Source organism: Astatotilapia calliptera, chromosome 12, assembly GCF_964374335.1.
Source record: "Astatotilapia calliptera chromosome 12, fAstCal68.1, whole genome shotgun sequence".
Lineage (NCBI taxonomy): Eukaryota > Metazoa > Chordata > Actinopteri > Cichliformes > Cichlidae > Astatotilapia > Astatotilapia calliptera.
Window position 1 is genome coordinate 29233497 of NC_137433.1, and position 24946 is coordinate 29258442.

General features: G+C 38.7%; 2 protein-coding genes across 2 annotated transcripts in view; one reads left to right on the top strand and one right to left on the bottom strand.

The window, feature by feature from the left end:
* Window positions 1-1585: 1585 nt before the first annotated feature.
* itga2.2 (integrin, alpha 2 (CD49B, alpha 2 subunit of VLA-2 receptor), tandem duplicate 2) lies at window positions 1586-23379 on the top strand. The gene is made up of 30 exons (XM_026188026.2): window positions 1586-1742; window positions 2732-2855; window positions 4458-4567; window positions 4805-4896; window positions 5798-5912; window positions 6443-6570; window positions 7589-7737; window positions 7827-7977; window positions 8400-8565; window positions 9912-9988; window positions 10221-10359; window positions 12401-12546; window positions 12629-12772; window positions 12959-13162; window positions 13246-13376; window positions 13494-13657; window positions 14094-14245; window positions 14348-14458; window positions 14802-14887; window positions 17768-17909; window positions 18145-18225; window positions 18359-18435; window positions 18524-18607; window positions 18716-18815; window positions 18907-19017; window positions 20824-20931; window positions 21250-21363; window positions 21488-21577; window positions 21880-21996; window positions 22308-23379. The coding sequence occupies exons 1-30, from the start codon at window positions 1697-1699 to the stop codon at window positions 22386-22388; spliced, it is 3540 nt and encodes a 1179-aa protein (XP_026043811.2). The 5' UTR covers window positions 1586-1696; the 3' UTR covers window positions 22389-23379.
* LOC113033855 (ADP-ribosylation factor-like protein 15) overlaps window positions 12883-24946 on the bottom strand; it is a 158725-nt gene continuing 146661 nt past the window's right edge. Inside the window, exon 5 of the mRNA XM_080308846.1 lies at window positions 12883-13087. Coding sequence (XP_080164972.1) covers window positions 13052-13087 — 36 coding nt within the window. The 3' untranslated portion in view covers window positions 12883-13051. The remainder of the gene's footprint in view (window positions 13088-24946) is intronic.

The following is a 24946-nucleotide window of genomic DNA, read 5'->3' on the forward strand; positions in this document are numbered from 1 at the left end:
TCAACAGATGTCTTACATTTGTCATGCTGCGCAAACAAAGGAGGTAAGACAAAGGTTTAGCTGTGAATACTGGTATGCATTGTTTCTTCCAGTCTTTGTGAAAATAACTGAGTAAACTGATATAAATAAAGGAGTGGGTGCAGAAGCCTGTTCCCACAGAATATTTGTTTCATTTGCTTTAGGTCATTTACTGCTTTAGTAGTTTAATGAGCTACATAATGACACTGTCTTCACATTCTTACAGTTGGATCACACCTTTGGTTAACAGAAGAGCTGCTATTAACCAAAGGGGTTTAGCCTTATGCCAAAACCTTAACGTCTTATGTCAGTTGACGCCTAACTTTCATTTAATATATGACGCTTGGCGAGGAGGAAACGTTAAATCATGTTCAAATCATATTTTTTTGTGTTCCAGTGAGTTTTGTGACTTTTGAGGATGGCAAAATAGAAGCATCACGATACTTTAATGTTGGAAATGGGACAGGGTTTAGCAAAATTCCTGTTTCATTTCATTATTAAGACAAGCAATTATTCTGCATACTCTTTGGCCTCACGATTTAAGACCAGTCAACTATTCAATATTTATCTCTCTTGACTACTATTTTCTTGACGAAAAAGTCTACATTTCCCAAAAAGTACAATCTAAACCCGTCACTGCCTGGCAAAGATCTTTCACATTCCACAACCCCTGTTCACAATGCAGGCTTTGTTTTAAAAATATCTAACTGACATGAAGTCATTAGGGTCCATTTCAGACCTATAGACCCAAACACTTGGAGTCTGAGTCAGGCTTCCAAGTTAAAGTGAAAAAAAAATAGTTACACAACCCAACTACTATGAGTTACTTGCTCATTAAACATTATGACATCAGAGGGGGTAATCATCTGTCTGGGGTATACCGCGCAGAGAGCTCCGGCCAAAGATGTTTCTAAGTGAGTAATTTGGAAAGGAACCGCTCTTTCAACTCTTTCACCACCCTGACCATTGCTTTATGAAAGGCCTACGTCATTGTTTTCCAGTTAATATAGAAAGGCTTTTGGTTACTCTTCAAACATATCTCATAGAGTTTTCTATTGTTTGGGCATCATTTTATAGCTTCTGGATATTTGACATTTCTTAATATAGTAGCTGCCCTGTCATGAACATAACTCTATGCTCTGCAGTGATTTGTAAATACAAAGAGTATAGCTCGAGCTCAGGGGGATGAGGAGACGTCTCAGACTGTTCTCTGTTAACTGATTGATGATAATTGCTTTTTATTTGGCAGCGGATGATTTAAGTGTTGTTAGTCCACAAATAGCGAAGCCCTAGAATGATGATTTAAGGGGATTAAAATTAAGGGTGACGGGTGTGGGCTTGTTTGGAACACTCATATTTCCTTTCCTTATGTCTCGGAGATTTCATCTTCAAAGTAGTGGACTTTAAACTGGACTTTGAAATCTGCCTGAGGGACTGCTGTCTGCTCTTAACTTGGTTTCGAGTTATACAGAGCTATAGCTTGAGCACACCCCAGACTGTAAGTGGTCCAGTTCCTCTGAGTTTATTGCTCACTGTTTGACGGTACTTTCTGTGTGTACAGGTAAGCGGAAGACAGAGCCATATTTAGACTGTCCGGTGCGTCACCGCTGACTGCGCGCTGCGGACTGTTTTGACAAGTGCGGGACTTTATTTGTTATTAAATGGACTAACGGTGAGGATGGAGCACTTCTGGCGGAATACTGTCTTCACTTTAATTGTCATAAGTAAGTACCAAACTTCTGTTTTGGACTTTAAAGATGTTAACACATTTTTTTCGCCGCAACCCTTTCGAGGGTGATAAACAGCCAATCCTCGCTGGGAAAAGCGGCGATTTCATAGTTTTTCAGAAGATCTTTTTTCCCCCTAAGCTGTATCAGTTATTCGATGTATATTTGACTTCAGCCTCTGAACGGTTTTTGCGCATTTTGAACACATTGCAAAACGTGTGAATTTCACCGGATGATTAGCCAGGAGATTATTTTTAATGAGACTTCCAGCTTTTATTCGTCTCTTGTAGAAATAATATCATAGTCAAGGCTCTACGTTATGTGGATCATAGAGGAAATAACTAATATTTTCACATACTGCTCGCTATCGCTGCCCTCCAATGTGTGGCAGCTGTGGAGCAGAACATGACAGACATTTTTAATCCGGTCCTTATTTCTGTTCCTGTTTCAGTTGTTATTCATGGATTTTGGGTTGTGCACGGGACGCAGCGAGCTGTTTTTGTGCTGCAGGTACACGGGCGTGGCAAGACACAAGACTGGTGAAGGTTTCGTGAATCCTCTACCTGCTGAGAAGGGAGAGAGGCAGGCTGAAAGCTGAGCTCTGCTCTGCCTGTATGGGCTTGTGGGTCTATTGCTGCACCAAATTATTCTACCTGAGGGGATTCAAATGGATGTGTTTGGGAATACAGCCATCTCTTTAGAAACAGACTGATCCGTTACAGCTTCTACTAACTCAAACTTCAACTCTTCGTGAAATGTATGAACTCTGAGTGTGTGAAGCTTCTTAATGGTCTGCCTTTCTCACTGAGTTAAGGGGATGCTTTTTTTTAACAGAGCATGAGCCACAGATGCCTCAGATTGTTGCTGAAGATAAAACTGAAGCTGTATTACTTATAACCCTGTTCTGACATCAAATGCAATATGAAATGCCGATAGATATTTGTGTTGTCACACTGTGATGTTAATTCCTCTTTCCCCACCACCAGCTGACAGTATCTGGCAGGCACAGTCCTTCAACCTTGGTACTGCAGGTGCCAAGATCTTTAGCGGAACAGCAAAAGAAGAGTTTGGTTACACAGTCCAACAAATGGAAAACAATCAAGGCAAATGGTATGAATTTCTGTCATCACATAAAAAAAACTTCTTGAATCAAAGAGGTTTCAGTGTCATCGCCATATTTTCTTGTCTTTAATGTTTTATAACAAAAACATTAAGCTGCTATAAGCCTTCAAGCGGTGTGCATATTACTTTGCAGTTTTCCTAGAAACAGCATTAAAAGTCGGGAGATAATGGCATTCACAGAGGACAGGTTTGAGGTCCTCGTTATTAGCCTGCACGCTACAACAGGCTCAATTTGGTGTTGCGCAAAAAGGTCGGACGTGCATCACAGAGTGGTTGGCTCCAAACTGACTTAAAAGCTTCAAACAATTGTACACTTGAGAAAAAAAATCCTGTTGTTGTACACAAACTTTAATATCTTTGAATCAGTGCGCGTGCAGTCACATCATGTTATTTTCAAAAGAATCAAGTTGGAAACAACAGCCTGTAACTGCAAAGAGATGGAAATGGAAATGTTCAAGCCACTTACTGGCGCACAGACAAGTCTCCACATTGCTACGCTACCACCAAGTTGAAGCAAGTTTTCAAAGCAATACATTCCATTGCAAAAAATGTGGCCTAGTCATTATTCTATTGCAGCATCCAACAGTAGTTACAAAAGTCTTAACTATTGAGTCAACAGTTCACACATTTTTAGTTTTTAAGTGATGCGCATGGAAACTGCAGTGGCCTTAGCTGATTTCATTACATGCTTTAAAAAGGTGCACTTTATTGTTGTTAAACAGCTGTTGTTCATCTACAGTTCTCACACCACTCTTATAAGGGTTGTAGTGTGGAAACGCTGCCATTTCATTTCCCGTGGTATCACTACTGAGGTTGAGCATTTTCACAAAAACATGAACATGTAACTAAACATGTGCTGATATTACCTGTCACGTATAACAGCTGATAAATATTGAATAAGGTACAGACTTTTTTTTGTCCCAAAATGTTTAATTTTGCACGTTACTATACTGTTTGAAACCGTCTTCGCCAATTTTTATTATACATGTGTAACAGTAAAGTAGTAATAAAATTCATTACTGTTTAACATTAGTTAAACAGTAATAACAACTAGATGTATGACTGTTGTACACTCTGAGTCACCATTTGTCAGAGTAACTCACCGCCTGAAGGAGTGACCTATTTGCGTAACTTGGAAATACAGAATCTGATAAAGACTACTGATTGCACGGTGCATAGTAGTCTGCAAACTAAACAGGAGATACACACTATTACACATCATACCATATATGACAGAATGATGAGTGCCTCTTCCTGTGCCTTGTTGAACTCTAGATTTTGAGAAATGTCTAAGTAACAGCAAGAAAGAGCTGGATGTTGTGGGAATAAAGTACATGAAGTGGATATTTTCTGTTTTAACTTTGATGTTTGTTTTAAAGAATGAAATAATTGAATTATCCACATATGTTATTAAAAAGAGCAGAAAAACTCAGTGCTGCAAGTTCATAGCCTGATTAAAAGAAAATCAGTTTTCTGTATTTTACGTGAAAATGTTTGTGTTTTTGCGATTACCAAAATTTCCCATACGTAGGTAAAGCTTTAAGGATAACGCCAACAGTGCATGTTTTTTTGGGTTTTTCTTTTTCCTAGGCTCCTGGTTGGTGCTCCTTGGAGTGGTTACAGTCAAAACAGGAAGGGGGATATTTACAAATGTCCCATCACAGGATCCAAAAACAGCTGTGATAAGCTCAATCTTCAAGGTAAGGTTTTTGATGTTTGTTTCACAAATAAGAGGCTACCTTGCAGAGAAACACACAAGAAGTCATTCTGTCCTTTTTATGTTTCCAAATTCGTCAGACGTAACAGTTAAATCCAACAAAGTTGTAATAACTTCATATATTGAGCTTTTAGAAGCTTTTTCTTCAGGTTGTAGAAATTCTTGATGAGAACTGTAATCTGAACAGTAATCTAATGATGTCTTTGCCACTTTTTTACAGATTCTGTCAATGTTCCAGAGGTTAAAAATGTCAATGCCAACATGTCACTGGGTTTGACTCTTACTCGAACGCCTGGTGACAATGGTTTGACGGTATGTTTGTTTGAGTGTGTGCAACTTCACACAAAGGAAATAACACTATATCACTGAGCATAAGGAGAGCTATTTCCAGTCTATATGCTCAGTAATGTATTTTTATAACCACCTCCGTGACTAACACTAACACTAACACAACTCCTTATTCGTTACTTCATACATCACAGCTCTAATAAAGACCTTACCCTACACCATTTCCTTCCTATTTATAAGTTGGCACAAACTGTGTGTGACTCACTCCAGTGACAAAAAATATGGGTGGTCTCTTTAGGGAGCTAGACTAGAAAAGCAGAGCTGGTTGTTTAGATTGGATTGTTATGGAGTTGTTGTAGTATGTAGTATGTAGCCCATGCTAGATGAGCCTGTGATGAGCTGTGTACTGATATTTGAAGGTAAATATGACCCTTAGGAAACTGACAATACAAGTGATAATTAAGAATTTCACTTTGGTCTCTGGGTTGCAGCCAGAGACGGTTTGAGGATCTAAATTCAAGGTTCATGAGGAAGATATAGAGTGTCTATGAAAGTGCTTGAAAGTGGGACTTCCACAGTGATGTAAAAATAGCACCCATGATGAAAATTGTCGAGAAGTTTCTTGAATGAGAAACTGTCCAAAATGATCAAAGCATGATATAATATTTATTGTAGGTTCTTTAAATGGCAATATAAAGTGCCTTGAGCCGACTGTTGTTGTGATTTGGCACTGTTTAAATAAAACAGAATTGAAGTGATATCAACTGAGGGCATTAGTTGATATCACTTCACCTAATGTTGTGTTATATATATTGACAGGAAAAATGTTCATACACAAGATATCACTGGAAACCTTTAAAGATACTCATAACAACAAGCTTTCTTTAAACTTCCTTGTTTCTTCCTCTGTGGTTGGCTGATACAGACATGCGGTCCACTTTGGGGTCAGCAGTGTGGCACTCAAAACTTCTACCCAGGAGTATGTGCCAAATTGGATCCCGTCTTTCGGCCTCAACCTGCCTTTTCTCCAGCTGTCCAGAGTAAGATGTTTTAATATGCTGTGTATAGTTCATTATCTTTCTTGTAGTACTTGCCTTTTCATGCAGTATTCCCTCAATACTAACTAAAGGAAATACAGCCTTTTGTTAATCTATAGCTCTTTAATTACCAGTTTCAGATAGATCCCGGTGCTTCTGGAAAATCTGACAGAGATCTTACAAAACATTTTTAATTAATGACTAAGTTTGAAATATTTTTTTCTCCAGACAATGTTCTTCATTTTTCAAGTTCCTTCGTGTTTCATTGTTAGTCATATCTTTTGGTTACCTTCTGTTTTACTGTGAAGTTGTTGTTTTTTTTGTTTTCTTGTGGCCTTGTTGTGGTTTTGATTCCTGATTTTGTTTAAACTGTTGAAAGACACGAAAATATTAACAAATGGTGAAGTGCAACTAGGAGTTAAATATGACATATTATACCAAGCAAGTGTCAGAGCTCAAGGCTGTGGCTGAATGAATGATAAATAAATGCATTGCAAGAGCACAGTTTATTTAATTACTACTGACTTTTTCAGAGTGTGGAGGGCCAATGGACATTGTGATCGTTTTGGATGCCTCCAACAGCATTTTTCCTTGGGAACCCATTGTAGAATTCCTGAAAAATTTATTACCCGCTCTTGACATTGGACCCCAAAGTACACAGGTGACTATGCAACTAAAGCTGTAAGTCAATAGTTTTGACTTACAGCATTGGTAAAAAAGAAATTACATCCACTTTCAATTATAAGGTTTTACATCTCAGGACATAATATCCTTGTAAGAATCTGGTAATGTCCTTACCAGAACGTAAAATTAGATAAATACAACCTCAAATTAACAAGAACAAATTACAGTTTACATGATGTAATAACTGAACAAAAACTAGGCCAAAATGCTGAAGCAGTGTGTGAAAATGTATATACAGACCATGAATCAGTAAGTTGACCACATATGACTTTATCAGTCTCTCACATCATCGTTTGAGGTTTGGCCCGTTCTTTTTTACAAGGTCACTTCAGTTTATTGAGGTTTGCAGCTTAGGATCATTGTCCTGTTGCATGATCAAATTTTGGCGAAGCTTTAGCTGTCAGACAGCTCATGTGGCTGCGAAACAAGCCCAAATAATCACCCCTACATCGCGGTGTCTGTGTCTAGTTGTACATAAACTTTAATATTTAGCACACTAACTGAGACCAGAATGTGAGATGGAGCTCTTGGTTTATTTTGCAGTTTTTCTGAGCATTGCAGGTTTGACCTTGGGTTGAATGTCAACTCCCAGATTGGCAGCTGTCTTGAAGGTTTTAGACAAGTGGATAATCTTTTCCTTTGTAGCCTGATGGATTTCAAATTGTTTAGCAATTTTAAACCTCCCCAGATTGGCCAGTAGTAATGTTTGCCTTTTAAAGATCATTCCTAATGTTTCCAAGAAAATTGCCAAAACTTCCTGTTCCTACTTACCCTCTTAATTTATATGGAAGCAGTTAGAGTATACTTTTTCCACACACAGGATTCAAACAGATTATTTTTTATAATGTCCTGATATGTAAATCCCTGTAATTGGAAAAGGGGATGCTTTCGTTTCCACATGACTGTAATTAGTCTTGTTTCTTTCTAGTTTTCCTGTTATCATTATTGCCACAGTCTGTAATTTGATGTAGAATTTTTTAACATTATTATGCCAGGTTGGCGTCATCCAGTATGCCGTGAACCCCAAATTTGAATTCAAACTGAATCAGTATCAGAACAACAAAGACGCTATTTCTGCAGCATCTAACATAAAGCAGATGTATGGGGAAATGACCAATACCTTCCAGGCAATTAAGTTTGCCAGGTTAGTTGATTTTTATCACATCAGAATCATGTATTTGTTTCATTTATCCATAAATAAATCCAATAACCTGCCTTGTCCTCTCCTTTCAGCACTGATGGTTTTAGTGCCCAAAACGGCGGCCGACCAAACGCTGCCAAAGTAATGGTGGTTGTCACTGATGGTGAATCACATGACTCATCTATGACAAAAGCAGTTATTGCCGATTGTGAGAAGAAGGGCATTACCCGCTTCGGTATTGCAGTAAGTGCTCATCTACCATTTACGCTGATTATTCATGAGTAAAAAGTATGATCATAACACTGAATTTCAGGTAACCAAGTCACATATTTAAGATAAATTTCCATGACTTGAATCATACGTATTATGTAATGGTGACATTTCCTCATTTTCTGCATTTAAGCATCCTTTGTTTTAAAGAACTGCTCACTTTATGTGCAAACTCTGACAAGTGTTTGAACTGCTAGCAAGTATAGAACCAGTTTTATAGCTCACCTTTCTAACAGTACTTGCTAACTGCACAGTACTGACCTGCATTAAATTCCTTTTCTGATAGTTTATATTTGCTCATTAATTTGCTGATTTGATTTGTTACTTAAACTTATATTTACTTTGTCCAATCTGGAAATGCTGTTTTGTTTTTTGTTTTTTTTAAATAATAATAGGTCTTGGGTTATTACACAAGAAATAACATCGACACAGAAAAGCTTATAAGTGAAATCAAATCCATCGCCAGTTCACCCACAGAGAAACATTTCTTTAACGTATCTGAAGAGGCAGTCCTCTATACCATCGCTGGAACTCTGGGCGACCGCATCTTCAGCATAGAAGGTACATAGAGGATTATGCCATTTCCCATCCCGTTGTTGTGTTTACTGTAACTATATGCAGAACATATAGTCTATGTGACAGTGGATGTACAGTGCCATGAAAAAGTATTTGCCCCCATCTTGATTGCTTGATTTTTGCATTTTGTCACTTAAAATGTTTCAGATTATTTCCTTTATTAAGAGGAAATGCTGCCCAAACCTGCCTAGCCTTGTCTGAAAGAGTAATTACCCCCTGAACCTAATAAGTAGTTGTCCAACCCTTGGCAGCAAGAACAGCAATGAAGCTTTGTGATACCTGTCAATGACTCACTTAAATCCCAGTGGAGGAATTTTGGCCTCCTCTTCTTAGGAGCATTGTTTTATTTCAGGAATACTGGAGGGTTTTCAAGTCTGAACAGCCTGTTTGAGGTCATTCCAAAACATCTCAATTTGATTTGGAGGTGGACTCACTGGTGTGTTTCGGATCATTGTCCTGTATAATCAGCGCTTGAACTTCAGACCACGACCTAAAGGCCAAATATTCTCCTTTGGGATTTTCTTGTAGAGAGCAGAGTTCGCGGCTCCATCAATTATGGCAAGTCGTCCAGGTGATAAAACAGCAAAGCAGTCCCAGGCCATCATACTGCCACCAGCATGTTTGACTGTTGATATGATGTTCTTTTCATGAAATGCTGTTAGTTTTAGGGTAGATGTAGCTGGACTCTGCTTTTTTTTTTCTTCTAAAAGTCTGGGTGATTACCAAGATGTTTTTTGGCAAATTTGAGATGAGTCCTTGTGTTCTTTTTGGTCTTTTTCACCTTGGAACTGGATGCCATTTTTGCTCAGTTTCTTTCTTAATGTTAAATTGTGGACTCTGACCTTAACTGAGACAAGTGAGGCCTGCAGTTCTTTAGCTGTTATTCTGGGTTCTTTTGTGACCTCCTGGGTGAATCATTGGTGGACTCTTGCTGTGTCCCAAGGTTTTAGCAAACGCTTTGTAACTCTGTCCAGTGACTTTGTTTCTTATCTGTTCTTTAGATTGTGACATGATGAGTTACCATTTGATATCTTTTAGCCTAATAAACCTTTATTTTGTCAGACAGGTTCTGTTTAAGCAGTAATCAAAAAAATCATTTTTCTTTGTCCAGTGTGAAAATTTGTTTGATAATGTGAAACATTTACATGTGAGAAATATGCAGAAAACTAAGAAATCAGGAAGGAAGCAAATTCACTGCACTGTAGATTAATTTCATGACATGTCTTTTCTAACTTAAGATCTTAACATGTGAGTTTTCATTATCTTTATGTTACCGCTTGTTATGTTTGGGTTTTGATTCTGGTGTACACATAATGCTTTGTTCCCACAAGGCACTGGAAAAGGGGCAGACAGCTTCAAAATGGAGATGTCCCAAGTTGGATTCAGTGCTCACTATTCCAGCAAACAGGTACCCACCCAGCCAAAAAATGAATCAGATTAAAAAAGGGTAAAGGTTTGTCAGACATCTTTTTTCTTGCCTGCTAAGCTGTGGAAACATGTGCAAAACCACTTTAAGAATAGCTGGTTAAAGTGGTTAGTATTTGTATCCGATGGATCTGATCTGATTTATGTTATATGTGCATATTGGTCATGCAGTGGTGTAGTGTTTGTTGCCTAGATTTTGATCTTCTCTCTTTAAGGATGTATTGATGCTCGGAGCAGTGGGAGCCTATGCCTGGAGCGGGACTGTCGTACATCAAACAGGGTCACAAGTACATATTCTCCCTCTTTCAGCCTTTGAAGATTCACTGCAAGACAAAAACCATAGTTCACTACTGGGTAGGCATTTAATTCTTTATTTATTGGAGCAAATCTATAATACAGTTTGACTTTGTTAGATAACTGTTTGCATAAAACACTACAGGGATAGGTGTAATGGATGGCTATTAGTATTAATACCAATACGTTTACACTACAACTGCATGGCTTTGAAAGCCACATTGGAGGCCTATGAATTTATTACATATGAAGTTTTTATGTTTCACTCATTTCAGTCCAATCATTGTACTTTTCAGGGTAGAGCCTTTGTTAAGCAGCTTCGCACAAACCTGAATCATTCAAGCATAAAAAGGCATTTAACTCAAGGGATGAACCAGTACATATAGCAGATAACTTAGCAAACACTGAATTTTAAATTCTATCATTGCACACTTGTTACGTTCTAGGTCTAGGCGTGTCCTGAACGCAACAAAACATTGGCCCACCACACTCCACCCAAGCAAGAACACAAACAACAATCTCTTTTAAAATGCTAAGCAGCCATTTATTTGCTTCAGCAGTGAGCAGTGCCAAAAATAACAAACAAAACTCCCTAATGGTCCCTATGCTTTCTTACCCAAACTGAAAACCAAACAAAAGACAATTCCCTTACCTAACTCGCTACATGAAAAACAGGAGAAAACGTAATCAACAAAAATGGCTTCTCACGCCTACTAGGCTGCTGCAGTGAACAATATATACAAGGTGGGGGGGGAAAAAAATACTCAATTGCTACTTTACAAATCTATTTACAAAACTAAGACACCAACACCACAATGATCACAACCCAATGACAAACTGAAACACAGGGCTTAAATACATAGAGGGAGCAATCAGGGAATGGACAACAGGAGGGAAACACAGCTGGGGCAAATCAGAACTGACGAGACAAGGAAGCGTAAACTGAACACACTGAGATAAGACAGACCTTCAAAGTAAAACAGGAAACACATAACAGTCACGCCTAACACAACACACTGACAACATTGGATCGTAACACACTGTTGTTGCTCGCAGCGTATCACAAACAAACACATAATTTGTTCCAATTTCTTCAGTCAAATCCATTAAAGATGCCAAATATAGCACAGCTGGACATTAAATAATGGCAAAATAATACAATATTTTTGCAACAACAAGGTGATTTGCAAAGAGCTCTTAGCCTTTGTAAATCCAAAATTTGATCTCGTGTTTACAACGTCATAGACTGGCCCGGTATGAATTTGCTTTTTCAGTTGTATAACAAAATGAACTGTGAGACAGTGTGTTAAACGTGTGATGGCACCCCTAAGTGATAGCAATGAATATTTTAAAACAAACACCAAGATTCTCAGTTTTGCACTGTGGTTAATTCGGTTTCCGCTCTGAGAAGTGGCAACCTGATTCAAAAACATGTGGGGGCAAAAAAGGCACCTGGGCTGAGGTATGCCAAATTACACAAGAACTGGACCAGAAATGAGTGGCAACATGTCTTAAAGAGTGATGATTTAAATATACAGTGGAGATGAGGAGAGGGGTACAACTGTGAGTGTCTACAGCTGTAGAAGAAGGTGGTGGTTGTGTCAAGATTTGGGGATGCAGTTCTGCCAATAGTTTTGGGGCACTCATCAAAATTGATGGCTTTGTGAACGCAGAAAAGATTTTGATCGAATAAGTCCTTGATTTAAAAAAAATTCCCCAGATGTTTTCCTTTAATTTTGAGCTTCTTGAGACAGCGGGGGCATGTACAAACTGCTCTCGAGTGATATCACCCTTATGAAATTTTATAGTGCTTGCTGAAGCAGGACACCTTTCTGTGCCATTGTTCTTATTCATAAATAGTTTAGTAAAATCATTCACAGCACTGCTACACCCAAAGTGCGCCTGACTAGAGGTCTGAACAGCCAGAATAACTGAGAGCACCATTGTTGTTGAATAAATGTAGAAGAGTAGTTATTAGCAGAATTAATTGAGGACTTGAGTAAATCTGTGTTATTGTTCTACATTCTGCCACTTACCGAGTAAGAATATGTAAAGAGTTTATCTGTCAGTTGGTGAATGTTGTCTTTATGTTACTTTCCAGGTTACTCTGTCACCACAATGCGTGTTGGACCCAACGAGTACTTTGTGGCTGGTGCACCTCGTTCAAACCACTCTGGACAAGTTATCGTCTACACTGTCGATGCTCAGAAGCAATCTCATATCATAGACTCGCAAAGAGGAAAACAGGTACTGATCTGATTCAAGATGAGTGATTCATGTGACGTGAAGTGTAAGGATCAGAGTTAACCGTTGTTAATTGGTTTCCCAGATTGGCTCATACTTTGGAAGCGTCTTGTGCTCTCTGGATGTAGACAAAGATGGGACGACAGACTTCCTGCTGGTTGGTGCGCCCATGTACATGAGTGAGCTAAAGAGAGAGCAAGGCAGAGTCTTCCTATTCTCTGTCACCAAGGTAAAATTAACCACTGACTACTATTTTAGTTCCATTTTGTGGTATGGATTTCCTGCACAACAGTGCAAAAGAGATTGATCGACATATGCAGACAGGAGCAGATATTCTGCTTCTTTTATAGATTTGTTTTTAATTTATATGTTTAGCTTCATCAGCTGCATACAATCTCCATCTTATCTTCTGAAGGGCATACTGAACGAGAAGGGATTCCTTAAGGGTCCACCCCCAACCATTGATGCACGTTTTGGGATGGCCATCTCTGCTATTCCTGACCTGGACCTAGATGGTTTCAACGATGTTGTAGTTGGAGCACCGCTGGAAGAGAAAGAAAAAGGTGTTATTTACATCTACAATGGAAAGAGGGACATGTCAGGTGTAGACTTCTCACAGGTACAGTACATATTACTAACATTTTTAATAACAATACCTTTTTACATAACATATGTGAACATAATGGGGTTTTCTCTTTTCAGAGAATTCTTGGCTTCAGCCTGGATCCTCAGCTGAAGTACTTTGGAAGGTCTCTAGATAGCTATAAAGATCTGAATGGTGATGAACTCCCTGATATCTCAGTGGGGGCCTATGGCAAGGTGGTGCAACTCTGGTGAGTTAAGCAAGTGCAACTCAGGGGAAATATTATGGTTTAATATTATGATTTTTTACACTGTGTCGCTTATATCAGTCCGTGTTTTTAGTCATTTCAAACTGAACTTTTTCTCAGGTCCCGTAAGGTGGCATCTGTGACAGTTAAAGCTTCTTTCAATCCTGATAAAATCAACATTTTCAACAAACCCTGCAACATTAATGGTCGCATGCTTTCATGCTTTGACACCAAACTGTGTTTCACCGCTGCATTTAGACCTGCAACGCCTGCTGGAACAGTCGGTAAATATATAATATGTACACATGTGCACTCCTTTTTAAAGTAATAGGCTTGAAGGATTTTATACCAGACTAACATAGAATTCAGACACTTATGCAGATGTTTATGACAGGGTTTTTTTGGGTTATTTTTAAACAAGCTTAGTCATAAATCATGATTTCAGATACAGACAAATCAAATAACAAAGGCAGAAGTTGTAGGTATTTGGGGACTGGCTCAGTCTGAGTCAGCCTTGTTGTTTCTCTTTTCAAACTGGGTGGTGGCTCTATGCTTACATTAATCAAAAAAACAAGTGCTGTAAGTAACAAGTTTATCATCTGATTCTCAACAGGAAAGCAAATCAGTCCATTTCCAGAAAGTCTGATCAAGATAATCCAAACACAAAAGATTGACTGCAGAGACAAAATGTGCCACACATAATTTTTGCTTTTTTTTCAGATATTACATACAATTTGACTCTGGATGCTGACTTGCTGTCTTCAAGAGTGACATCAAGAGGAATGTTTGTAAAAAATAATGAACGCCTTCTGAAAGATGTGAAACAAGTACCATCTACAGGCCTGTGTCAAGATTACAAAGTTTATGTTCAGGTAGTGGATTGTGGATATATTACACTACATTTTCCCCCAGAATAGGTGTGAATTATTTTGAAAAAGATCCCTTAATTTGTTCATACACTTTGTATTCAACAGGAGACACCAGACTTTGCCAACTCCCTCAGTCTGAAAGTAGAAATTGAACAAGCGGATCCAAATGCGAACCCTGTCCTTGACAAATTTTCTGAAAATGCTTATCAGTTCTTTGTAAGTATTTGACACCCAGCACGTCCCTGATTCTAAGTTTATTATTATTATTTTTCCCCTCATGCTATGCCTACAGGAAACAAATCAAGTGACAGAAGACCTTATGACGAAGCTGTAAAGTTGTTTGTACAGTCATTTTAAATAACATGTTTTACCTGTGAGATGATTACTGGCTGGTTTCAGTAAGTCATGCTATGCTGTTATTTCCCAGCAGCATGATTAAAGCTCACCCAACTTACAGACATGTAATCATTTCCGTTTATGATGTCTGTTCTGTTGGAAATGCGGTTTTAGAAAAACGCTGCATCGTTTGGCTGAATTTGCTGCCGTGTCGTTGTTTTAGATCCCCTTCACCAAAGACTGCGGCTCTGATGAGGTGTGCAACAGTGATCTAGTGCTGAGTGTGAAGACAGATGCAAAGACATCCGGGTAAGAAACACTGAGCTGGACAAGGTAAAATATGCCATGTGCAGGGATCGTGACACCATGTGCTGTGAATATTTTTGTTTTTTGAGTTTTCAGGTAAAGATAGGACCAGTTTTGTTTTGTGAATCTACCTGATGTGTAATGGCAGCCACAAGATTGTGTGTGGCTGTGTTTTGTCTTTTTACTATTTGTGTGATTGATAATTGTGAAAGGCCCTGAAAACAATACATCAATAAAACAAATTATATGTAATTGTGGGACCAAAATTTACAAACTGTGCATCAATTTTTGTTCAGTAACATTTATAGACATTTGTAGTTCTTTTTCCAAGCAGAGACGTCTCCTCCTACTGGCAATTAGAAAAAGTTCAGGTTTAAGGTACTTTGCATTTGCTCTGCCTTTTAAAACAGGTGGCTACATCCTTCTTTATATATGAAGCATTATTTCGCTATGATAATAATAAATCTTCAATAACTTATACAGCCCAACTAATTTATCAACAAGCCAGTGTTTGCAACCAGTATTAGCTATATGTTGATCTATTGGTATCAGCATTTATGAAGGCTGATAAATGAAAATGATCAAATTAAATAGGCAGTGGGAGAAGCGTCCTGCAAACATGCTTTGAGTCTTGATGTTGCAAAGTTTTTCCATGAGGGGAAAACTTCCCAGTGATAACACGTGTTTGTAATGCCACAAACTCTTAGCACAGTAATGAATAATTAGACATAACAAATGTTAGGCAAATATTTTATGGTTTATGGTGGACACATTGTAAAAAAGCAGAAATGTATTTTTATTATTATTTTTTCATTACTGTGCTATGATGGCTGTGGAGGAGATCAATATACAAGCTTTAAAATGTATGAAATGACAGTTTCAAAATGTATGTGTTTATTCACATTTTCCACATTTTGTCTCGCTGGCCGATTGAAGTCTTTGACAGGCCAGTTCTGGCCCCCAGACTTTATGTTTGACACCCTTACCCTACATGTTATAGTCCAATAATATTGCAATACCAACCAAAAAAAAAAGCACCTTTGTTTTTCTAACAGGGCTGAAATCTTGGCAAGTGTAAAGTAACTATGTGCACCATACAAGAAAGAAATGCTTTTAACTCTTAACAAACGTTACAAATGTTTCTGTTTTCTCTGTTTTACAAGTCTGCCTTCATTGCTTTATTGCACATATTAGAGCCCATAAAATTGCTGGATCAGACTCTGAAAAACATAAAAGATTTTGGCTCCTCGGTGTATTAACTCACATGAATACGTAGGAAGGACTTTATACACTCAACAAAAATATAAACGCAACACCTTTGTTACTGCTCCCATTCCCCATGGGATGGACGTAGAGACCTAAAATTCATTCCAGATACACAATATAACCATCCCTCCCAAACAGTGGTCACAAATCAGTCCAAATGTGTGGTAGTGGGCACATCTGCCATATTGAGATAATCCATCCCACCTCACAGGCGTGCCACATCAGGATGCTGATCTGACATCATGAGTAGTGCACAGGTGTACCTCAGACTGCCCACAACAAAAGGCCACCCTGGAATGTGCAGTTTTTTGCGCTATTGGGGGTCTGGGGACCCAGAACCGGTCAGTATCTGGTGTGACCACCATTTGCCTCATGCAGTGCAACACATCGTCGCATGGAGTCTATCAGATTGTCAATTGTGGCCTGTGGAATGTTGGTCCACTCCACTTCAATGGCTGTGCGAGGTTGTTGGATATTCGTGGGAACTGGTACACGCTGTCGTATACGCCGGTCAAGCACATCCCGAACATGCTCAATGGGTGACATGTCCGGTGAGTATGCTGGCCATGCAAGAACTGGGACATTCTCTGCTGCCATCTGCCCTGAACAATGTGAACCATGATTCATCCGTGAAGCGCACACCTCTCCAACGTGCCAGACGCCATCGAATGTGAGCATTTGCCCACACAAGTCTGTTACGGCGACGAGCTGGAGTCAGGTCAAGACCCCGATGAGGATGACGGGCATGCAGTTGAGCGTCCCTGAGACGGTTTCTGACAGTTTGTGCAGAAATTGTTTGGTTGTGCAAACCAATTGTTCCAGCAGCTGTCTGGGTGGCTGGTCTCAGACGATCTTGGAGGTGAACCTGCTGGATGTGGAGGTCCTGGGCTGGTGTGGTTACACGAGGTCTGCGGTTGTGAGGCCGGTTGGATGTGCTGCCATATTCTCTGAAACGCCTGTGGAGACGGCTTATGGTTGAGAAATGAACATTCAATGCACGGGCGACAGATCTGGTTGACATTCCTGCTGTCAGCATGCCAATTGCACGCTCCCTCATTGCTTGTGGCATCTGTGGCATTTTGCTGTGAGACAAAACTGCACATTCCAGGGTGGCCTTTTGTTGTGGGCAGTCTGAGGTACACCTGTGCACTACTCATGATGTCAGATCAGCATCCTGATGTGGCACACCTGTGAGGTGGGATGGATTATCTCAATATGGCAGATGTGCCCACTACCACACATTTGGACTGATTTGTGACCACTGTTTGGGAGGGATGGTTATATTGTGTATCTGGAATGAATTTTAGGTCTCTACGTCCATCCCATGGGGAATGGGAGCAAAAACAAAAGTGTTGCATTTATATTTTTGTTCAGTGTAGTTTTGCAGCTAGTATTGGTTTCTGTTTTGTGCACTTGACTGATTGTTTCTCTTAATTTTAAGAAAGGCAACACAAAACTGTCTATGGTGGTAATTAAGATTAGGTAAAAGAAATCACCCTTAATAGCAAGCAACTTTTAGGGAAATAAAGGGGTCAACAACTTTAAACTTTCCTTCTCATTCTGAAAAATACTCTTGCTGTTACATGAAGAAACATAATTTGATCTCTTGTGTTGCAGCTCAGCACCCATTCTGGTAAGCCCTAATAGCCGAGAGCTGTCATTTGAAGTTGTTGTGAAAAACAAAAAGGAGAATGCATACAACACGCAACTCGTGATAACTTTCTCCAAAAATCTCTACTACTCCTCCATCTTTCCTCTGGTAAGCATGCCTAATAAAAACTACTTATGTTTACATGATGCTAATGTGAAAAACAACATGCTCTTTGAGTAAACTTTTTCAAAAGAATTTGTTTCTTATTTTCTCTAAAGTGTATGAACAGCAATAAATAAAAATAAAAAGCAGAAAAAAATGAATATTAAAGCAAGAAAAAAGCCAGTGGAATAAAGCCACAGTCCATAATGTTGTGTACTCTGCTAAATCTATGCCTTTACAGACAGAGGATGTCAAATGCACATCACAAACAGAAAAAGTTATTTGCCATGTAGGATATCCAGTATTAAGAGAAAACCAAGAGGTAAGCACAAAACCCCATAAAGGAAAAAATAATAAATAACAAAATAAAGTTGTAAACGTTCTCTAATCTTTTTGCATATACATGTTTTTGTTTGTGAAATATTTGGAAAAAATATTGTGTTATTTCATTACAGGTGAAATTTCGCATAAATTTTGAATACAGTCTTGAGCAGCTGGAAGATAAAGCCATTCTAAAATTTGTGGCCAAGAGGTACACTGAATTATAAAGAAACTCAGCTCCAGTAATCAGCTTTATTAAAATTATTAGTGATTAATAATGTTGTCTCTTTCCTTTAAAGTGACAGCAAAGAAGAGATAGATACAGACAATGAAGTGGACTTCTCCTTTCCTGTTCAGTATGATACTGGGATTAGTTTATCCAAGTGAGTTTTCCTTACCTTAATATTACTTTTTCTCATTTAGTCTCAAAGCGTAAATCTGAAAGCTGATATTAATGTTAAAACATTCATTTCATGTACTTTTTATTCTAGGCACCCAAATATTAATTTCTTTGTGGCAGATGCAACCACTCCAGTGTTAACAGTGAAAACCTACGATGATATCGGCCCAGAGTATAACTTTAAAGCGGAGGTGCGATAAATAAATCAGTCTCATAAAATATCATCAGAATTCTTACCTTTATTTTAACAAATGTATCGTCTGTAATGCAATTTATTTACAGGTTTCTACAAGTTACCTACCCGTGAGCCTTCTGTATCTGACTATTAATCTGCCAATGACCAGTAAAGGTGGAAATCGGCTCCTGTACATCACCAGCGTGGAGGAACAAACAGTGAGTTCTCAGTTTCCAAAACCCAGGAACGTTCAAGAAGATTAAAAGCTGTTTATGTCATTATCTATTTGTTTTTTAAAAAGGAATGCAAAATTAGAGTGCCAAAAACTAAGTCCACTTGAGTACCGGTAGGTTGTAGAACCACCTTCAACATCTTGAAGTAATCATTTATATCAACATGAGAGACTTTATCAGTCTCTCGTGTTGATGTGGAGGAATTTTGGCCCACTCTTCTTTACAGTGTTGCTTCATTTCATTGAGGCTTGCAGGCATTCAGTTATGCACAGCTCTCTTAAGATCCTGCCACATTACTTGAGTTGTGTTGAGGTCTGGACTTCTTTTGGTTTTCAGCCATTCTGTTGGAATGGGAATCAATGTCCTGTTGCATGACCCAGTGTCAACCAAGCTTTTGCTGACAGATTCACATTAGACTCTGGAATACTTTGGTATACAAAAGAGTTCATCATCTTGTGGTTTCTCCATTTTTGTTTCTTTTTCATACAACATCTGCAACAAAATTGGCTCTTTCTGTTGCTCAGAAGTCAAATTTCTTTGTGAAACCGATGATGGCATTACTCAAGGTTGGCCAGCTTCCTCTTTCCCAGCCACAGATACTTGCAGATTTTATTTTTTCTTTGCGAAATTTCTCACCAATATCACTCAAATCAAGTTCATATATGTCTGCAAGTCTTACAAGCTCATCTTTCGTACAATGATCCAGAAAACCTTCACGTGGTGCTGCAACAAATTCCTGTATCCCTTCCGTGATTCAGCTTAAGGCCCACATAAACACTAATAAAGACAAAAGTCAGTGTTACTCCGGGTCACTTCAGGTCAATGCAACATGTCCCTTAAGTAAAGTAGAAGCACCCCCGTGTTGACCTACTCCAATAACCCTGGCCTTCATGCAGATTAGCTTTGGGCTATTTAAACACTCAACCTTGTTGGAGGCTTGACTGGTTTAGTATAGTATACTAAACCAGTCAAGCCTCCAACAAGCTAGTTACTCACAACTAACTGGTGCGGCAGTGGAGCCACACCAGCGCTCCACTGCTGGCAGATGAGACTTGCCAAACACTGTCACAATGTTTGAAATTGATTCACGCGCAGACCAGGTATCCTTGGTAAAGAGAAAATGCGTTTATTTACAGTGAGATACCAGGTGAGAATATATATACAGTGTGGCAGGGGAAAGGGTCCAGGGGGAAGCAGGGATTAATCCAATACATGCTCTCAGTGGGTTCCAAACACACACACGCTTGCTTGGGTCCAGGGCAGATCTATATACACACAGAGAAAGAAGTCCAGGTTAGGGATAGTTGCAAACTCTCAGGTTCGGGTTCAGAGGGGCTGATGGGTTAACAATCCAGCAAAGGATGACACAGGTCCGCCGTCATAAATAGTGCTCCAAATCAGCTGGGATCGGCTGCAGGTGTGACGGTGAGCACAGGTGCGTGGGCCAGGGGCGGGAGCCCGTAATGAGCACCGCCCCGGCAGAGGAGAGAAAGTGCAAAGGAAAAAAAACAAACAAAACATGTTGCCAAAAACAGATTCAGCCAGCGAGGCACGGGGACCATGACACACATAGGCCGAAAGGATGGAAGTGCAGAGCGAGTGGTCAAAGTTTAGAAATGAAAGAGTGTACGTTGTTTTCTGTTATGAATGTTTGTGTTTCTATTGGTTACCAAAGCTTTACTCCCAAATTTGTTTTTAACTATCAGGCAGCGTACAAATTCTTCAACTTTTACTGGATTCAAGTGTTATATCTGTACAATAAATGATAGAAGGCTTCTCCTCCTTCTGCAGGGAGGTTCAGTCAGCTGTCAACACAATCTAGTCAACCCTCTGAAGATCGGTGAGAACACTCAGACTGTGTCCTTCTCTGCGGAGAGCTTCAGAGGAATGGAGAAGCTGGTCAGTGAGATATTTATACAACTGTTGCTTTTAGCAGGAAGTTATGCACAATTCCAAATATGCACATCTGCACATGTGCACAGAAATCTTTTGACGCATAATATGGAAGAAAATAGTTTGTATGCAAAAGATGATGGTTTTGATGCACTACTTCTGTTTCATATTTCCTACATGAATAATAAAGCTATTCCTTTTTTTCTTTGTTTACATATAACCTTACAGTATATGCAGATTCCACCTTAAATAATATCACATTGCTTTTTTTTTTTTTTTCTAATATTGAGTGTTGTTTCCTGATGTTTTTTTTTAAACTTACAGGACTGCAAGAGTGCAAACTGTGAATCTATAAAGTGCATCCTCAAAGACACTAAAGTTAAGAGCACCTACTTTGTGAACGTTAAAACGAGGATCTGGAACAGCACTTTTATTTCGGTAAATATCTTCACATCGATTTTAGAAAGATGGTCTGCTTTTATTATCATTACATTTCTTAAGTTATTGATTGTGGAATTAATCAGTTATATTAACACAATTCGTGTAATTTGTTTTATGTTAGGCCACCTATCAGACCGTTGAGCTGACCTCCAGTTTGGAAGTGAAGACCGACAAACCTGATCTGCTCATTATCACAAACAAACAGCTGACTGTAAGATTATATTTCAGTTTTTTACTTTGCTGCTTAAATCTGACTAACATGATGCTGTTTGCTTAAAAGAGCAGCTCAGTTACTCCAGCTGATGAGCATACTCAATTGTCCTGATCATTTTCACAATTTTGTATGCAAAGAGCAGTGTAAAGCACACGAGTGCTCTTATGTAAGAATATTTTATTCATTTATTTTTGTTTATTTTGTTAATCATGCCATTTCTGGTTTCATTTTAAACTATTACGCCTGGATTTGATGGAGACAGACAAGGCAATGATGTCACCTGTTCTCTTGCACTCTAGCTTGGGTTGAGAGTCAGCAAACCTGGAGAGACGGCCGATGTTCCAGTTGGCGTCATAGCTGGCAGTGTCATAGCTGGACTGTTTCTGTTGGCTCTGGCTGTTGCGCTGCTGTGGAAGGTATGTTTTTGTTTGTTTGCTTGCTTTTTGTTAAGATGTAGAGGAACAACAGTAGGATATGTAAAACTTAGGATGATGTACATTTGTAAAATGAGCATTTCATCTTTGCTGCACCCTGCTGCCATGAACAGATATGGATGATTTTAAAGAAATCTGCAGCTTTAAGTTTACTGATTCCAAGAGTTCCTCACCAATATGCTACATAGCACAGGGATATAAGAAAGAAAACAGTTAAAACTGGTAACTGGTCTTGTAAAAATCTGTGGAAGTATTCTTTTGGTTCACTTTTTCTGTCAAACTTTTCTTTCTAGTTTGGATTTTTCAAAAGAAAGTATCAGCAGCTTCAGATGGAAGATGCACAGCACAATGCGCAGGGCGATGAGGTGCTGTGAAGAGAAAACCCACAGCTTTCTCTTTCTTCTGGTACTTCTCATTAGTTCTTGTAAAGTGTGAATACACTGCAGCTCTGCCACTGGAAGCTAGGCATTTTACTGGAAACTGGAGCCTCAGTGTTACTGGGATTTAATGCTTTGCACACTTTACAGAGAATTATTATCAGTCTTTACTCTTTGTGGAGTATTTGCACTGACTTTGAAATGTATAGGTTAAAAACTGTATTTTTCATTTTTTATTTTTGCTAACATTGGCACCCTTTTGTACTGCAGTGATTTTGAAGCCTTTGCTAAAATCTTTGGTTTGTTTCCCCTTTGGAGTTTTACACTGTAAAAGCATCACTTTTAAGCATTACTGTCTGTTTTGACGAATTTCAGTCAACACTCTTTCAATTAGAATACTTATGAATGTAGCAATTTTGTCAAAACATTTAACTTTTTAAAGAAGGCAGTAACTCTGTAGTACAAATTAGTTTGAGATCTACTGTCATCTCTGCCACTCAGGACTGTTTTTTTGTAATAGGACTAGTGATATCAGGAGCTTATATGCAAAACAGATACAATAATTATCATGCAAAGTGAGTGAAATTTGTAATTACTGTGTTAGTACTGTATATACTATAGAATCAAATCATCGGGTTTCATATTTGCATTTATATATGGAAATGTTGTTGACAACATGGGTCAGTGGGATATATATTTGTGTATTTGTATTGTTATTGATGATATTTGTAAAATCCCAGTAATATCACAGTTATTCAGGTATGACGAGTTTGGTAGAAAATTGCTTAAGGCTGACCATTTATACATAAGTGTGTATTAGTCTATTTATTTTGTCGGTGAATCAAAGAATGGTTTCCATATTTAATTTCAGATAACAAATGTATAGCCAGACCAGGGATGGTACTGTTAAAAACTGGATGTCCTTTTTTTCCCAGCACACAGCATCAAAATCCCAAAGAATTAACAACAAAAAGCAAAGAAGGCAGAATATTTCATAATATTTCACACGCAGCCAACACCCATGTTTCCGATTTACAGAAAAGATTGAATGACGAGCCAAACATGTGCTGGCACTACTTTACCACAAGATGGCAGCATGTTTCAAATGACGTGTTGGCAATGTTATAGTCTGGTTTGTTTGTTTTTTCATTACTCAGTTGATGATTTGGATGCCCCACATTCTTATTGAATTGTATTTCACAATTAAGGAGTTATATCAGTTGTATTGCTTTTCTCCTATTTTGTCTTCCATCACCCTGCTCCTCTCCTCTCCTCTGCTCTCCCCTCTTCTGACCCTGCTGGGAACCCTGCTTGGATCGCTCCAGTACAACTGAGTTTCCCCTCAAACTCAATTAATTCCCTCTCACATTTTTGACTGTCAGGTTCTCCCACCGTTAGGTTAGTCTCTCCCTTGACTGTTTAGGAATGTGTTTCTGAATGTTTTCCTTTGCAGCAAGCCAACGCCAGTACCCAGCAGAGTCTTTAGTGTACATTTTGTTGGATCTGACTCAATGGAATATGCTATTTGTCTCTAATAAGCAGCATATTTTTTGTGAGTTTAGGCTCGAGTCTCCTTGTTGGAGAGAATATATAGAATTTGATAAATGACTGAACTACTCTGTTTCACGATTACTCATAGGCTGTGGCGTTGTGAAACAACCTTTGGATTCTGTCTATATGTGTACAGGGAGCAATGTGGAAAGAGTTGATGAAATGAGATACAGTGAAAGTGTTTGTATACCTTTTGTAAATTAATTTCTCTAGCGTCTTCCACATGTGATTGGCGGTTCCAGCCAAATAAATGATTTATATCATAAAGGAATGATTACTCACAGATTCCTGCAGCGTTCTTGTAATTCAGCAGGTCGTAGCAAATGATTTAATAAGTGCTGGTCTTTTTTGCACTTTGTAAACTCTTGAGCACTACCTGCATTTCAACTATAAACTCTGCATTGTGAAACCAAGGTGCTGATTGTTTTGTTTTTTTCCATTTCTCTCTTTAAACAATAGAAAACTTTGTCTTTTCTGCACAAATGCTCGAGGTAGATTATAGATTTCTGTAGATGTTTGTAGATACAGACATGCAGTATTGGAGCCTAATCTTTTGGGATTTTACCACAAAAATGCCTGTTCAAATGAAAATGGATGCCCTCCATGATATCAGAAGTGCATGGAGCTAATCAGGATTTTATTATATTCTATGGCAGTGATTTAGAGTGGCAAAACATTCCAGTCAGTACTAATCATTTGCTTCATGGGCCTGTTTGAACCAAATTCAGCTCAGAGCCTGAGCCCTGCTTGTCCCTTTGCTTATGCCATTAATGGCTTCAGGACCAGAGCCAGCACTTTAAAGTTGATACAACAGGACAGAAGAGGGCTTGCATGTTGAGAAGTGTTTTGGAAACTTCAGATCTTCAAAGACACTGATCTCACAAATCATTCACACCAGACACTGAATGATTCGTCGAACATAATTTAAGATCAAATGAATGTTTTCTTGATTTGTTGAAATGAAGAATTGTCTCACAATGAATTAAAAGTTCTCAAAAAAGTAA